Source organism: Gasterosteus aculeatus, chromosome 17 (assembly GCF_964276395.1).
Source record: "Gasterosteus aculeatus chromosome 17, fGasAcu3.hap1.1, whole genome shotgun sequence".
NCBI lineage: Eukaryota > Metazoa > Chordata > Actinopteri > Perciformes > Gasterosteidae > Gasterosteus > Gasterosteus aculeatus.
In genome coordinates, this window is record NC_135705.1 from 3511366 (window position 1) to 3525918 (window position 14553).

Genomic DNA, 14553 nt, shown 5'->3' on the forward strand with positions numbered 1-14553 from the left:
GAGGAATTACCAAGATAAGAGAGGAGACGGCGGTAAAAGCAGTGAAGATGTTAGTGTTGGTGTTCAGTGTAGTAGCACGCAGTAGAAGAAGCGCTGCCACCTGCATCAAGAGAAGAAGAGCCAACGGCAAGCAGAGCGTTAAGAGATTTAACGAAGAAATAAAAGGACTCAATAACGAAAGTACATTCATATCGATGCGGGCCGCATTCCAAAGTGGGCGTCATCAATCCACCCGACGGATGGCGTCGTTATCGTTAACGTTGGGATTTATGGATTCAACACGTACTGAACAACAGTCGCTGTTCCCTCCCTGCAAACCCGTTTAGTAAATAGAAACGAAGTTCTCTGATTGTGTTGAACAGTCGACACAATTTCATCGCAAATGAATCACGTTTTTCGCTTTCCTAACTGCTCTCAGTGTCATGCTTTAAGTTAAGAGGCTGCCGGCTGTAGTTTCATGTTCAAGGCGCAATTATCGGGGTGAAATCGAACCTTCTGGTCAAACTCCCCGCAAACTGCTATTAAAGCAAGAAAAAGATGAAATCTCATGAATACATTAAACCAGTAAATCCAATTTAGTCGACTCAGTGCTAATGCTGTCGACTATAAAACCCCTCTCATTGTCCAAAAAAAAAAAGGCGCTTGACTGAGCGATGCCGGTGTTTATTCAAGCGGAACGATCATTGAACAAACCGCGTGTTTACAGTACTCACCGCCGTCTTGAGCCAGGCCCGCTCCAGGCCGCAGCAGCACCGCCACTTTGCTTCCTCCAGCCTGGATCAGCTCGATGGCCCGCGTGTGGGAAATGCCGCGTGCCGGCTCCCCGTTAATCTCCACGATCTCATCTCCGACCTGTCCGGTACCGCGGAGGAGAAAGTCATCAAACAGGACGAGATCCGAGCCGGAGCTTAGCGCATTCACGCTTCAACTGAAAACGTCCTTAAGGGGGGGTTTGCTTTCACACACGTACTGTACACATCAAAACATCTCAGATGCATGTCAGTCACACACACACACACACGCAGCCTTGTAAGGCCCTGGAGGTATCCTCTATTATTGGATTTGACAAAATAACTCATGATAAAGCGCGTAAACATGTCAGTCTGTTGGGATGGAATCGGTGTTGACATGGCAAGGCAAGGCTGGCAAGCCTCGGATTGATTTCCGCCAGGAGCTTCTGTTGTGTTCCCTCCCTGGACCGTCACCCCTCTCATTATATTAATAATACAGGAGCGATAGTTTCATCCCTGTGGGGTTATTCTAATTTTATGGAACGTCTTCCACGTCTCCAGGAAAAAGGTCACAGTGTGACCCTACCGGAGCAACAACGTTATTGACTGGACGCCCCTCAAACATTTGGCGGGGACATTCATTGTCCAGAGAAAAATAATGGTAATCATCTCTGCAAGGCCCTGACCTTTCATGCAGCCCATCTACCTTCCATGCACTTTGCTCGACCTCGACTGTGCACACAAGATGCATCATCGTGACATTTTAATGTCAATGCAATGCTCCACACACACATTCATGTGTGATGACCTTGGATATTAACCACCAAACGTTATGCTTTTGGTTTTTAGTTCTCTCCACCCAAACACTGAGTTGAATTGTTGGGAGTAACACAGTAGAGCTTTTGATGAAGTCTAATCTGTGCACAGAGGGAACTTCATTTAAACACTTTCTTTAAAAAAAAGGTCACTTAGTACAACATTTAAATCTCCTGGAGTGTCTACTTTTTTTTATCAGCTTACTCCAACAAGTAATAACAAAAGTCTTCCTCTGTAGTAGAAATGAGGAACTTTAAAAAAAAAAAAAGTAAAAGTAGCACTCACATGGATCCTTCCGTCCAGCTGAGCGGCTCCGTCCTCAGCCAGTCTGAGGATGTAGAGGCCCATGTTGTACTCGGTTCCCCCTCGCAGACTAAAGCCGAAGCCTCGAGGTCCCCTCTCCAGCTCCACCGTCAGACAGCCCTATAAGGGCGTAAGGGTAACGCTCATTAATACACACACACACACACACACGCAAAGTCATGCAGCAACACTCACGCTCACAAACCTGCACTGGCCTGTGTGAATAAATGATGTTATGGAACATTTTTGTTTCAATTGAAAAGACCTTTAAGCCCATTTTTTTTTATATAATTGACTGTTTTTTTCATTGTCTGTATCTTTTCAGCACACAGTTGCCTCCCGATTCACAATGTATTATGAATTAGAAATCTCATTAATGATCCCCAGTCTTCTCTTAACGGCTTCATTCTTTGTTCATATTGATCGGAAAATAGGACTATGTGCAACTATAATCGAAGAAGGCAATTTTTAAAACAGGAAAACAAGGGTCAGACAGCTCATCTCATTGCAAATGACATTGAGGCGCACCTCTCAAACCCCCGATTGTAGCTCCTTCACCTTAAGCCCTGTCATGATAGAATATGGTATTGACAGAAAGAAATATCTCAGGTCTCAGTTTGAATGAGATGAGTCAGTGCAGCAGCTTTTGGACACTTCTGTTTATTTATTTTTTAACTAACAAGGTCAAATGTAAAAGTCTGTTTGCCTCCACAATCATATTGTGTGAAACAGCACTTCTCAAGATTGTGTTTCATAATGCATCTACTCCACGGTCGAATGGTTTGGTTAATATGTATGTGCTGCAAAGGTCACCCTGATAACGGTAAACCTGAGCATCCTGTTCCGGTGAATCGAGTGGAATGTCTCTACTGTTTTTATTCCATTTTTCACCCGTGGAACAATCAACTCAAAATGATTTCTCAATTTTGAACATTTTGTGCCTCCATCCAAATGCTGAAAAAGCGGAATATTTACGACAGTACGAAAGGTAGGAATGATAAAACTTGTAGCACAAAAAACGTCATTGAGTCAAAGCATCTGCTTGAATTAAGTTTCTATATTGGAAATATAGAAGGAGTTGAACAATATAAAACGTGGAGGAATAATAATTCTGACTCAATTAAAACCCAATCCAGGCAGCATGAGCAAACCCATTGAATTAACTGTAGTACAAACTGTTGGATGCTTATTATGAAGAAGACGACATGTATTGGGAGGAATAATCGGATTTTCTCACCTGGTTGGGTCCCGTCACACACATCGTTCCCTGCTCGCTGAGTGAAAGGCTTCTGTGTTCAGACCAGTCGACTCCCTCCCTCTTCTCTTCCAGCTCCAGGTTGCAACTGAAACAAACGGACGTGTTTCTCTTTAGGAACACATGCTGTCAACAGTGTGCTGCAGGCCACAAGCACAAAAAAAAGCCATTATGCAAAACTTGAAATCTAATTTAATGCTGGATTATGAAAGGGACGGCGTTTTCATGGGTGGATATTCTAATTTGTGTGCTGTTTTGTTCATTAGAGGCTACATTTTCTGTACTGTGCGTGAGTCTAATGACAAAGGATCTTTTGGTGGTTTCATTAAAATTTATACGGGCAAGTGGCATTCTTTTATTATTACCATAACCACTTGTTTTCCATTGTAGGGGAGGTTCCAGGGGCATTCCCTGTCAGTGTACAGCCTCATCGGGGCAAACGTGGGGGGGGGGGCTCCAATTTAGAGATAAAAAAAACATAAAGGCAGCACAACCATTTTCTCAAATGGCCTAAAGTGAAAATGTTTCATGAAAGGTAAGGGAACATTTTGTACTTTTAAGGAAACAAAAGGTGGGGGATTAAAAAAAATGGACCTGTCCTTTATTCCCATCCACAGGGTAGCAAGCAGGCGACGGCTGTGCACTGCGTGGGTGTAGTTCACTAGTCGAACTGTAGTTGGCGAGCGTTGAAATCAAGTGTTAAGCACAGGATGGTTGACCAGTTCCAAAGGCCCTTTTCCACAGTAACCAGAGCATTTGTTTTCGTTGCTCTCACTCTAAATGTAGATCCGAGCGGGAGGTGATGCTTACCGTTCCTCCTGCAGGGCGGACCTCGGCCCAATGGCTCTGTGCTGCAGCGCTGGACTTTGTTTAGCTGAACTGGCTCCAGAAGGAGGCCCCTTGTATTCTAAAAAACACAGCAATCAGTGAAGAAATGCCAGTGCTGTGTATGTAATCATTCTTAAACATCATCATTTTAATCATTTGAATATTTCAAACAACCTTAAATCAATTTTGCATCAAACAAATATAACAATAATCAGATGTCCTACTAAATGCACCAGTATTACAGTGACGTAGTGTGTTCATGTTCTTTATTCACTCAATCCTTTCACGTGGACGGGGGCCTCAATTAATAACAACATTTTCAGTACTGCTAAAAAAGTATTCGTATATTTCCATCACATTGATCGGTTTGATTGCTGCAAAGCTAATTTACCCTAGAGGGTAAAGAATTAATCGACCGAATTGATCGTGTTGCAGATGATACTCACCATCCTCCGGAACCACAGTGAGGGTGACAACTGTGCCGGCTTCCTTGATAAGCTGAACAATGTCGTTGTGAGAGAGCTCGATGATGGAGCGCCCGTTGACCGCTGAGATGCGATCCCCGACGTGCAGCAGGCCGCAGCGGTCGGTCGGGCTGCCTTCGATGATCCGGCCAATTTTGTGTGGAATTACTGAAATGATCGATATACCAGGATTAGTGTTCTTCTTCAATGCTGCTTAACATCGTCTACTTTCAACCCAGCGGCCACTACGGGGCGCTATCATCATGAAAAATCAACAATACAGTCATGTAAACATTGTCCAACATTTCCTTCTCTAAATCTAAATTGCAAAAAAATATACTGTGCTCATAAAGGAAATCGTCACATTCAATCAATATCGATGGCGGATTTGAGGGACGGGACCGTCACCTCCGTACGGCGGTTTGCTCTTGGAGGTGAGGATGACGAAGCCGAAGCCCTCCGAGTCTCTGCGGTGGAGGGTGATGTCGAAGGACTCGTGGTCCAGAGCGCTGGGCATCGGCAGACGAGGTAGCTTGGGGGAACCGTTCACAAGCACCGGAGCCATTTCCAGAGCCTCTTCCTCTGTTGCATCTGAAGATGAACAGAAAACGCATGCAAATGTGTTTGGTGCAAATGTGTTTGTATTTGTTTGTGTGGGAGTGCGCATTCCTGAGGTGTTTTTGCAAAGGCTTCTGGAGCGTAATGTGCGTTCACGTAAAGGAAAATATGCAAATAAGCGGGTCTTCTAACGGAATAACATATACAATGCCACAGTGCAGCAGGGCGATCTACAGATTGTGGATGTTGAAAGCGGTTGCCAGTGGCGACCGGTGAGTGTGTTGGCAGAGAGATAACCCTTTGAATATTCCGTGCAAGGCCTCTTTTGCCTGAATCCATAGCTGAGGCTGCGCTCACTTGTGATTACGCATGCAGCACGTCCAGCGCCGTTTCCCTGCGTTTCATCTACGGAACACCTTATATTTATAGCCACGTCTAAAACCAACCATCAAACAGCTGTTGCTTCCGTCAAAATACAAATTGCCTCAGACCCGCGTGCCTTCCCCTGAAGATGTCTTTCTCAGGAAAGCCCGACGAGACATTTGGTATTTAGCGCAGTGCATTATCTAGGCAGACCGTACGTGGCTCACTGTTTATTTAATCAAAAAACAGCAAAACCCAGCTTTTGAAATAATACGTTTCAACATGAAAAGGGAAAATTCATTTCATTTCAACCATAATTATCTCTCTGAGAGCAGCTGCAAAATGTGTTGTTCCCCCATCCTTGCGTAAGGTGACGGTGAGGTCGTTGGAGTCCTGCAGAGTGCTACTTCAGCTCCAGTGGCCGCGGGGCGCCGCTCAGAAGCAGCCTTTGTTCTGTTCGCTTGGTTTGCAAACTAGTACGGCATCATCAGCACCGAAGTTTCATTTACTTCTTTAACCCTGTCGGGGGGCTCTGCTCGCCACTCACCTCTGTAGATGATCTTCCTGCGTATAGTCAACATGACTTGACCGTTACGCGCCGCGTTGGTCATCAGATCCAGCACCTGCTTGTGCGAGCGACCTTTAACCATCACGCCGTCGATGCCGATGAGCTCGTCGCCGGCTCTCAGGCGGCCGTCCTTCTCCGCAGCTCCGTTGGCCACAATGGCCCCGATGTACACCTGGGGAAAGATATTCTGATGGGGGGTTAGCAGCCACCGAGGACGTGGAGCGCTACATCTCTCAAGGCGCGTGACAGTCATCAATGTACTTACTGGCTGCTGTGGACCTTCTCCCCCAAGAACACGGAATCCAAAGCCCGTTTCGATGTCTCTCTTTAGAAAAACATCGATGTCTTTGGTGTGAGGCTCTGTGGACGAGTGATACCAGGTGAGGGGGGTCGCGCTTTCAAACGGCACCTGGACGTAACGCTCAACGAAAAAACAAACTTCCCGAGGACGTCCGCCGTGGTGTCGGCCTTCACTTACGTCTGCTCTCCAGCAGGGCTTTGGACTTCAGGTACATCTCGGTGGCTTCCCGTTTGGGGGAGCCGGCGGAGCGCAGGGTGCTCGTGTTGGAGTGGTAAGGCAGCGCCTGGGGGGCCGAGTCCGCGGTGCCGTCCAAGGTCTCCGTACTGGTCGTCATTTCCTGTCTCTGAAGAACCACACGCGCACCATCAACCCGCACATCCCTTTGTGTGTCTCAATCAATTCAAACGATTAGATTTGACATTAGCTTGCACTTCCTTCGGTATTCACCTATGACGGATATCACACCTCGTATTAACAGTTGTGTTTCACCAGAATGCCTCTGAGCATGAGATAGTGATACATGAAGCTGCAAAGGTCACTTCACCGGCTCTTTTTTTTCCCCCTTCAACATGCTTCACTTTGCATCCCTTCAATTGTTTTGAAGGCCAAAGGGAAGATAATTTAACGTCAAATAAAATATGCACTAGAGAAACATCAGATTTCCCCGCGGCAGCGCTATTCACGCTGAAGGCCAACCTCTTTATCTAAAACTCTTGTATGAATGATACCGCCATATGTAATGAGGCTCATCCGTGCTTCATTATCATCGCAATCCCCTGACAATGGCCCTAAGAATACGGACCCTGAAAGGAAGTAATTAAGGCCGTTCTCCGAGCAAACAATAGGAGGCGCCCAGAAGCATAATCAATATTCAAATGTATTGCTATCATTTAATTCGATGCAACAGAGGCTTTACTGGTTAAGCTGAAGGACAAAAAGCTTTTGCAATTATATTGCTGGATAAGTCCCCGAGGGAAAACAATGGTGAGGAAATTGGAAAAGATATGCTTTTTACTCACAGGCCTAAGACTCTTCACAGGAGATGTTTGACCTATTGAGGGACACAGATAGACGACAGAAACACGGTGAGAAACGTCGACGCGACTTGGAACAACAACGCTCGCTGACGCGCCGTCCACCAGATGGCGCTGCCCCTCTGACTGAGGAGCTGTAGGCGTGTGCTCGCTGAAGAAAAAGCCCCATTAGGCAACATGCATTCACGGGCGATGAAAGATACATGGGGAGTATGAAGGTACGACATGTGGTGGAAAGAGATGCATTAGAGATTCATGCATGTAATTCAATGAGTAATAATTCTCTCTCTCTGTTCGCTGTACAGCACACCCACACGTTCCATCCCAGGCGCTCAGATTGTTCCCTGCAGAGCATCCTTTGCAGCCCCCTCCTTCCACCCCCCCCCCCCACCCCCCCATCCCCCCCATCCCCTTCCCCTCACCCGCAACTGCACGCATTAACTGGGTTAACAAACACTCCTCCGGCGCCGACACTTGGCTTGATGAGGGGTTAATGGAGCCTGATGCAAAAGTCGAGCGGCGAAATTCCCAATCCAACATCAGAGTCATCAAAAGTATACATGAGGGCGAGACAAGCAAGACATCTGCCTTCTTTTCCTCCCATCCTTTGGATAAGATGCGCTCTTTGACGTCCACCGCGCACACACACACACACACACACACACACACACACACACACAGAGGGATCTTCTTCCCAGCCAAAGGCCATTGTCTAATAAGGGTGAAAGCTGGCATTGCCTCTTTGGCTAGGGAGGCCCAGCCCTGCTGTGACTGTGGGGCCGTGTATTGCAGCATCGGACATTGTGATGGTGGGTGGGCGAGTGGGTGTTTGCGAGAGGAGATAGGAGGGATGGGATTTAGCCACGGCTCTTTACGGGGGCCACGGATATGTAGAGGCAAGTAGAAGCTCCTCTGATGATCAAAGCCAATCCGGGGTTCATCGATTTACGCAGTGAATCCCCGGGGCGGCTCGAGACGATGTAGGAGACATTTGCTGGGCGCCTACCCTCTTCCGTCTCTCACTCGGGAATCAAGCACAGCCCCACGCTTATGTAATTCCCCCCTTCCGACTTGTAACATACTGCGTTACGCCTCCATGGGCGTCGCCGTGAACAGAACTGGGTTGAATGGAGTCACGCGGGAGGGATGCTCGAGGCTTCGAAAGACAAAGTCGCTGCAATGGGACGGCAATGAATAGGCCTCGGCCGGTTCCGATCGTTAAATGTAAAAGCTGCAGGAGGTGCAGGTGGATCTACGCAGCTCGAGGAAGGCAGAAGTCTCTGTTGCGGTGACCTACAGGCCGCAGACACAGTGGCATCACCCGGGCTTTTACAGAACAACAGTGTGTGGTCAGTGAATGGCCCCCAACGACAAGCCACAGCACCACCTCACCTCCCATCAGTATCAGCACTCTGATCTCACCTCCCACGGGCACTGTTGAAGTTGTGTTGACAGCAACAGCAAATTACAACACGCAGGCGGAGGAGGTTAAGGCACGAGAGCGAAGGGTGAATAGAATGCTGAGGGGGAAAAAAAATAATGCCACATTTCCAATGCATGGCGCGGCACCGCTGCAGCCGACTCTACTCACTCACTCGTTTTTTTCAGATTTTCAATCAGAAATAATCCGGTCCGTTGGCGATCGCCGTCGAGGTTCTGGAGATAAAACCCTGTGGACCACTGATCGGTCACTTTGCAGCGTAGCGGGATATCCTGCACAGCTACTGTCAATAGCCATGCAGTGGAAATGAGGCACAAGGTCACACAGGAGATCGATATATTAACAGATGACAAACGTCTCTCACCTCCTCGCAGCACAAGCACGTTGACCTCGCTGCCGACTGGAAAGTCTTTGAGGATGTCCACCACTTGTGCGTGACTGAGCGTTTGGACATTCTGCCCGTTGATCTCCTTGATGACGTCGCCTTTCTGCAGGCCGCGGCACCACTGGGCGTCCAGGATCATCTTCACCTTCTGGCCCAGTGGGCAGTCGGCTATGGCGAACCCGAATCCGCCGGGCCCCTTGATCAACGGCACGCTCACCAGCTCGGGCTGCAGCGTCCCCGCGGCCGACTCCCCCCGCTCCCCGTGCCTGCCGTTGGGCAAGGCCGCCACGACGGGCCGCCCGCTGGCATCGGTGGTGACGTAGTGGAGCTCCTGAGAGGAGCCGTGGAGGACGTCGCCCTTCACCAGCAGCGGCTGCCCGTTGATGAGGGGCACGGCGGTCACCACCTCCCCGCCGTGCAGGGCCGCCGGCGGCGGCTGGGTGGCCGGCGGGAGAGGCGGGGGCGGGAGAGGGTCGTCGCTGTTCAGATCCACATCGGGGGGGAGCGGGTAGCCGCGGCAAAGAACCATGTCCACATACTGGTTGATGTGGATGGACTGGAACATCTGCACCACCTCCGGGTGGGTTTTGCCCAGCACAGAAATCCCGTTAATCTCAACGATGACATCACCTGAAGCAGAAAAGAGAGAAAATGGCTATTTTTGTGTTTAATCGCCTGTCTCCACGTGTCTTTCGTGACGTATTTCTTCCTTTATCAGATGGACCTTTCTTATGTCTCTTTTTCTCTTCGCAGCTTTTCTTCTTCCATTCCTTCAGACTACCATCACTTTATTCATGTCCCTCCTTCACACGCTCCATTGTTGAACAAACCTGAATAGCACTCTTCGCCACAGCTACACGGGCAGACGACGGGTGTCGATTTCTCTCACAACGTACCCTCGTAGCCATTACACACACACACACACACACACACACACACACACACACACACACACACACACACACACACACACAGCTTACAGCTGTTGATGTACTTATGCAGCTGCGAGGCAACGGCAAGATCAGAAGCTGAACAACAAAGCCGTCACATGGCTTCACAGCCTTCACAATCATCCTGTCTGCTATCAAACTATACCCTCGATGGAGGTAGGTAACTCTGAAAATAACAAAATGAATGAATACCTTCTGGGCCGGTTGGTTGGTTGCAAAACATATTTGTTTGTCAAATTGTAGAAATTAGAAGCTCAGAACTCAAAGTCCTCCCAGCCAGCTAAGTGCGATTTAAGTGTTAGATCCGCAGAGGTCGCGCTCACCGGACGCCATCTTTTTGTCGTGGGCGGCCGGGCCGTCGGCGAGCACGTTTTTCACCTGCAGGAACTCATCAGTGCGATCGCCACCGATGATGGTGAAACCGAACCCCTGGGAGCTTTTCTTCAGTGCCGTGTGGTACAGCTCGCCCTGCAGCTCGCTGGGGTCAGAGGTGAAGCCGAACGCGCCTCCCTTACCTGCAAACAAAGAGCACCGTAGCAAAGTGTCAACATGTTATCGGCCATTTTAAATGAACAGACGTGATGTACATGCCTAACCGAGATGAACCACTAAAGACATAATGGAGACAGATACATACAATGTTAGCTTTAGATGCTAATTTAATCAACTCATGTGCTTGCAGCTAATACATGACCATAGAGCAGAACACCAATTTAGCGCAGTGTCGTCTCTTATCCCCTTCCTGCGGCAGTCAGTGGCTCAAAAGAAAAGTGTTTTGTCAGGGCGGACTTCGTATAACCTCAGTAAAGAACATTTTAAGGTCAATGGCAACATCAATATGGACCAGCTTGGCTCTGGCTACACACGAGATAACCGACTGCCAGGGTCACACTGAATTAAACGGAGCAGCGTTCCTATCTGCCGTTACTGTGGTATCAGCACTTTAGATCCTTTAGACCCCCCCCCCCCCCCTTCCGGGACGCCCGACGGCCTCTCTGGCTCTGACTGCGTTATAGCTTTGACTCAAAAACACTTAAAATGAAGCCATTTGGTGCCAAAGGATGCATATTGTGGGGACTGTGCTGTCTATTGACAGAATGCCACGTTGCAGTCGCCGGGACACTAGAAATATCAATTTAGCTTTAGAAATGGCCAGGATTTGTATTTTTTCGTTTTCAACAAAATTCAGGGAAACAAAATGGCTTTTGTACCTCAAAGACAAGTTATTCATGAGTAATATTTTTTCCTTAAATATGACGGTAACACTTTGTATGCTGCTCATCTCTATAGTGTTGTATAATTATAACCACTGATAGATATTCATAATGCTGCTTGGATGCATTTTATTGTGACTTATACGGTTGAGCTCCTTGTGTTTAAAGCAAGCTGATAAAACAGGAAATGAACAGAATTTCATCCCACATCTCATTTTCAAGATCACCACAGCAGCTTTCTAGTTGTGAACTTCTCAGTTCCTTCACTAAACACAACGAGGGCCATTTTTGGCTTCCTCCCGCCGGCACGGCGCTGAAATAACCATTTGACTGCAAGTTTGAGCGTGGAGAAACAGACAGGGAGGGAGAGCGGAACAGACGGGGGAAGTGAGAGCGGCGTGCGCGAGCCCGGACTTGTGTGGGAGAGTCCAGGGACGGTCTGTGCGCCAACGTCTGTGGGCAGACTTTGAAAGGCGGCTGCAGACAAAGCCGTCAGCATCCAACCGTTCCTGATTTCCTCGTGTGTGTGACTCAAATCGCGCAGTCACTCCCCCGGAGACGTTATTCATAATTGGGAAGACGCCTTTCTCACTAAATCAACCGAAAAACGGCGACTGCACCTTGAGCACGAGAGTTTAAAAGCAACTTTAACAGGCAACTCGGCCAAAAGTACCCTTCAGAGCAGAGCAACGCGATGTTGGCTACCCGACAAACGCCGCGGTGTAGTGAAAACAATCATTTATGCAATGACTTTATGGAGCATTTATTTGCATATGTAGTGGCAGTAATTTCCCCCGTAAAACAACTCCCATGGAATCCATCCCGGAGAACTGTGGCGTTGTGAATCACAGCCCGAGGTGCAACCGCCAACCGTTCCGCCACAGCAACCGACAGCTCACTGTTGTGTAATCGGTAATCAGGGAATCAGTCTCCTCCGTCTCTCCACACCTGAGCAGAGAGACGTCTGGCTAACGCGCGGCCTCGCCGATGTGCTGTTCCACCAGCTGCTTGCTAATAGCCGGCCTCCGCCCCCCCCCCGCCCCCTGCAGGTTTTCTTGCGCTCCCTCCCCGAAACCCTTCCGCTGTTCCATCTCCACGACTCAAACCCGAAGCCCGTCAAACCTCAGGAACAGGCCGCTAAACGCAGAGCTGACAGAAAGCCGCCTTTGCGTGAGCAAACTGCGTCCGATGAACATTCTCCTTTCGCCTTCGCTTGCCAAGACGACGTACTTGTCGCAGCACGCTAGCTGGGGTTGAAAGGGTCGGCCTTCGGTACGGCGCATAAGCCCGGGTGATTAAACTATAAGTGCATGGCTATAGGACGAGGACTCGAGAAAGTGAGGAACGATCACATAAACAGCAGGAATCCAGAGAGCCACACTTTGCAACTGCCAGTATTTCGATGTCTGTCTGTCCGAGGTTAGTATGTTTGTTTGTGTCCATGACTCAAGGGCAGGTGGAGTTTGGGGGGGGGGGGGGGGGGGATAGCGGAGATCTGCACCTCCCTAGTTTCAGGTGACTCTAGTCCTACTGGAATCTCCTGTGGTGCTGGTTTTACCCACTCAGACGATGACGAGAGTGGATTTGAAAAAGCTACATGTGCTTGCATGTCTTATCGACCTGGGGGGGGGACGTCTTTGAGAGGCAGGGTGCGATGTCTCACGCTGTTTTCAAATGTCACCGCAAGGAGCGTCGCGCCGCGGCGGCTCGCAGGGTTTCCATGTGCGCAAGATTCAAATTTCAACAATCCAGGAGGAGGAGAAGTTGCAGTGTTGAGGGGGGTCAGGCTCTGCAGTGCTGTTGTTACCTTGGGAAGGTGCTGCTGCGGCTTGTTGGATCACAGCCGTCTCCTGGCTCAGCTTCTTCTTTGCCTCCAGGACCGGGTTCTCAAACTGGGTTTTCTGGTTGATGTGGCTGCGACAAAAAAACAGGCTCAGATTTGAGAGGCTTGCCGACACACACAGCGCACACACCTCAACCACTTTTCTTTCAGTTAATTATGCATGCACCTTTGCTGTAAGGCGGCTGTGATTTTCTAATACAGGGATGTTGAAGCGGCGGCATTATTAATACATTCGTGAGCGCAGCACACATACATGAAAGCCTGCGTTGCCTCCCTTTTTATGGGGGGAAACAACGGTGGCTTTTAGCGAATTACTGTTGTAGGAAATGAACGGCAACAACATCCTGTTCCTCTACAACAAGGCAAATTGTTGTCCCTGTTGTCCCTCTGGCATACGAACCACGGCCACAGTATCGCAGCGAGTTCATTTCCAGCTAAAAGCCCGGCAGGTATCAGCTCCATCTCGACGCCATTAACTCTGCTCGTCCAAACACTTCCAGGGATCTTCGTGCATTCCGAGCAATAAAACAACAGCGAGCGTTTTTCCTCTTTCGCCACAACAGATTGCTACCTCTCCTTCCAGCCCCCTCTTTCCTCCCTCCATCTATTTTAGCTGAGTTTTAAGTCTCCCCCCCCACCTTTCTCTGTGTTTCACTGATTTTCTGCTTGGGTGGTGGAGCAGAAAAAAAAAAGAAGAAGAGAAAAAAAAAAACACATTTTGCACACAGTCAAATGTACCAACGATATGCAGAGACGTCTCCGCATCCCGCACTCCCACTTAGTACACAAACAAAGGCGGAATGCGAGATGAGAGTTGCGTTGGTATACAGGTCGCTGCAGTGTTACCGCACACTTTCGTTTTGCCGCCTACTGATGAACAACGGGGGAATCCTGACCGGAATATCCAACCGCTCCCCTCACCCGAGCCGTGTGCTGCATCCGTTTGTTTATTCTTAGACGGTATTGATTGATGCCGGTCCACTGCTAATGTACACAGTGTAATATGCACCCCGGATCCATCTGGTGAAATGCGTTTTTTGTGCCGTGTGCATCTGCGAGGAACATAGTGGAATAGAACGCTTTCCACTGTTTGCGATAATGACATCAGAGGGGCGCTGCAGAGACACATCCACTAATGAATGAATAGAACTCACTCGACGTAGTATGTGCCGTACTGCGGGTCGTCAATTTCCTCCCAGCCGTAAGGTAGCTCTGCAAACAAGAGAAGAGTGCGCCTCTGTGTCACGTGGAGATGCAAATGCAGGGATGCAGACGACAGAATGGAAGACAGAAGAGGCAGCGGAAGCATAACGTTCAGTGGAAACCACCTGGGCGTTGTAACAACCATTAAACATCGTGGGGGGGGTGGGGGGCGGTGGGGGTGTAGCAGTATTTATTTTTCCCCTGACTGGGACGTTCAGCATAAGAAAGTGGCCGTGAAAACAGTCTAAAATGATTTACTGAACATTTTCTGTTCAGGCCGGCCGGAACGGCTGATC

At 48.8% G+C, this 14553-nt stretch overlaps 1 protein-coding gene across 2 annotated transcripts in view; it reads right to left on the reverse strand.

The window, feature by feature from the left end:
- The window catches only part of magi3b (membrane associated guanylate kinase, WW and PDZ domain containing 3b), an 88046-nt gene that overhangs the window by 3393 nt on the left and 70100 nt on the right, over positions 1–14553 (reverse strand). Inside the window, exons 7-21 of one of the 2 annotated variants that reach the window (XM_040204822.2) lie at positions 14209–14266; positions 13019–13125; positions 10321–10512; positions 9027–9677; positions 7207–7238; positions 6365–6530; positions 6152–6246; positions 5866–6073; positions 4806–4988; positions 4380–4565; positions 3916–4012; positions 3088–3193; positions 1833–1970; positions 714–852; positions 11–100 (exon numbers count right to left, since the gene is read on the reverse strand). In XM_040204822.2, the coding sequence (XP_040060756.2) occupies positions 51–100; positions 714–852; positions 1833–1970; positions 3088–3193; positions 3916–4012; positions 4380–4565; positions 4806–4988; positions 5866–6073; positions 6152–6246; positions 6365–6530; positions 7207–7238; positions 9027–9677; positions 10321–10512; positions 13019–13125; positions 14209–14266 (2408 nt within the window). In that variant the 3' untranslated portion in view covers positions 11–50. The remainder of the gene's footprint in view (positions 1–10; positions 101–713; positions 853–1832; positions 1971–3087; positions 3194–3915; positions 4013–4379; positions 4566–4805; positions 4989–5865; positions 6074–6151; positions 6247–6364; positions 6531–7206; positions 7239–9026; positions 9678–10320; positions 10513–13018; positions 13126–14208; positions 14267–14553) is intronic. The other variant, XM_040204821.2, reaches the window with a different exon arrangement.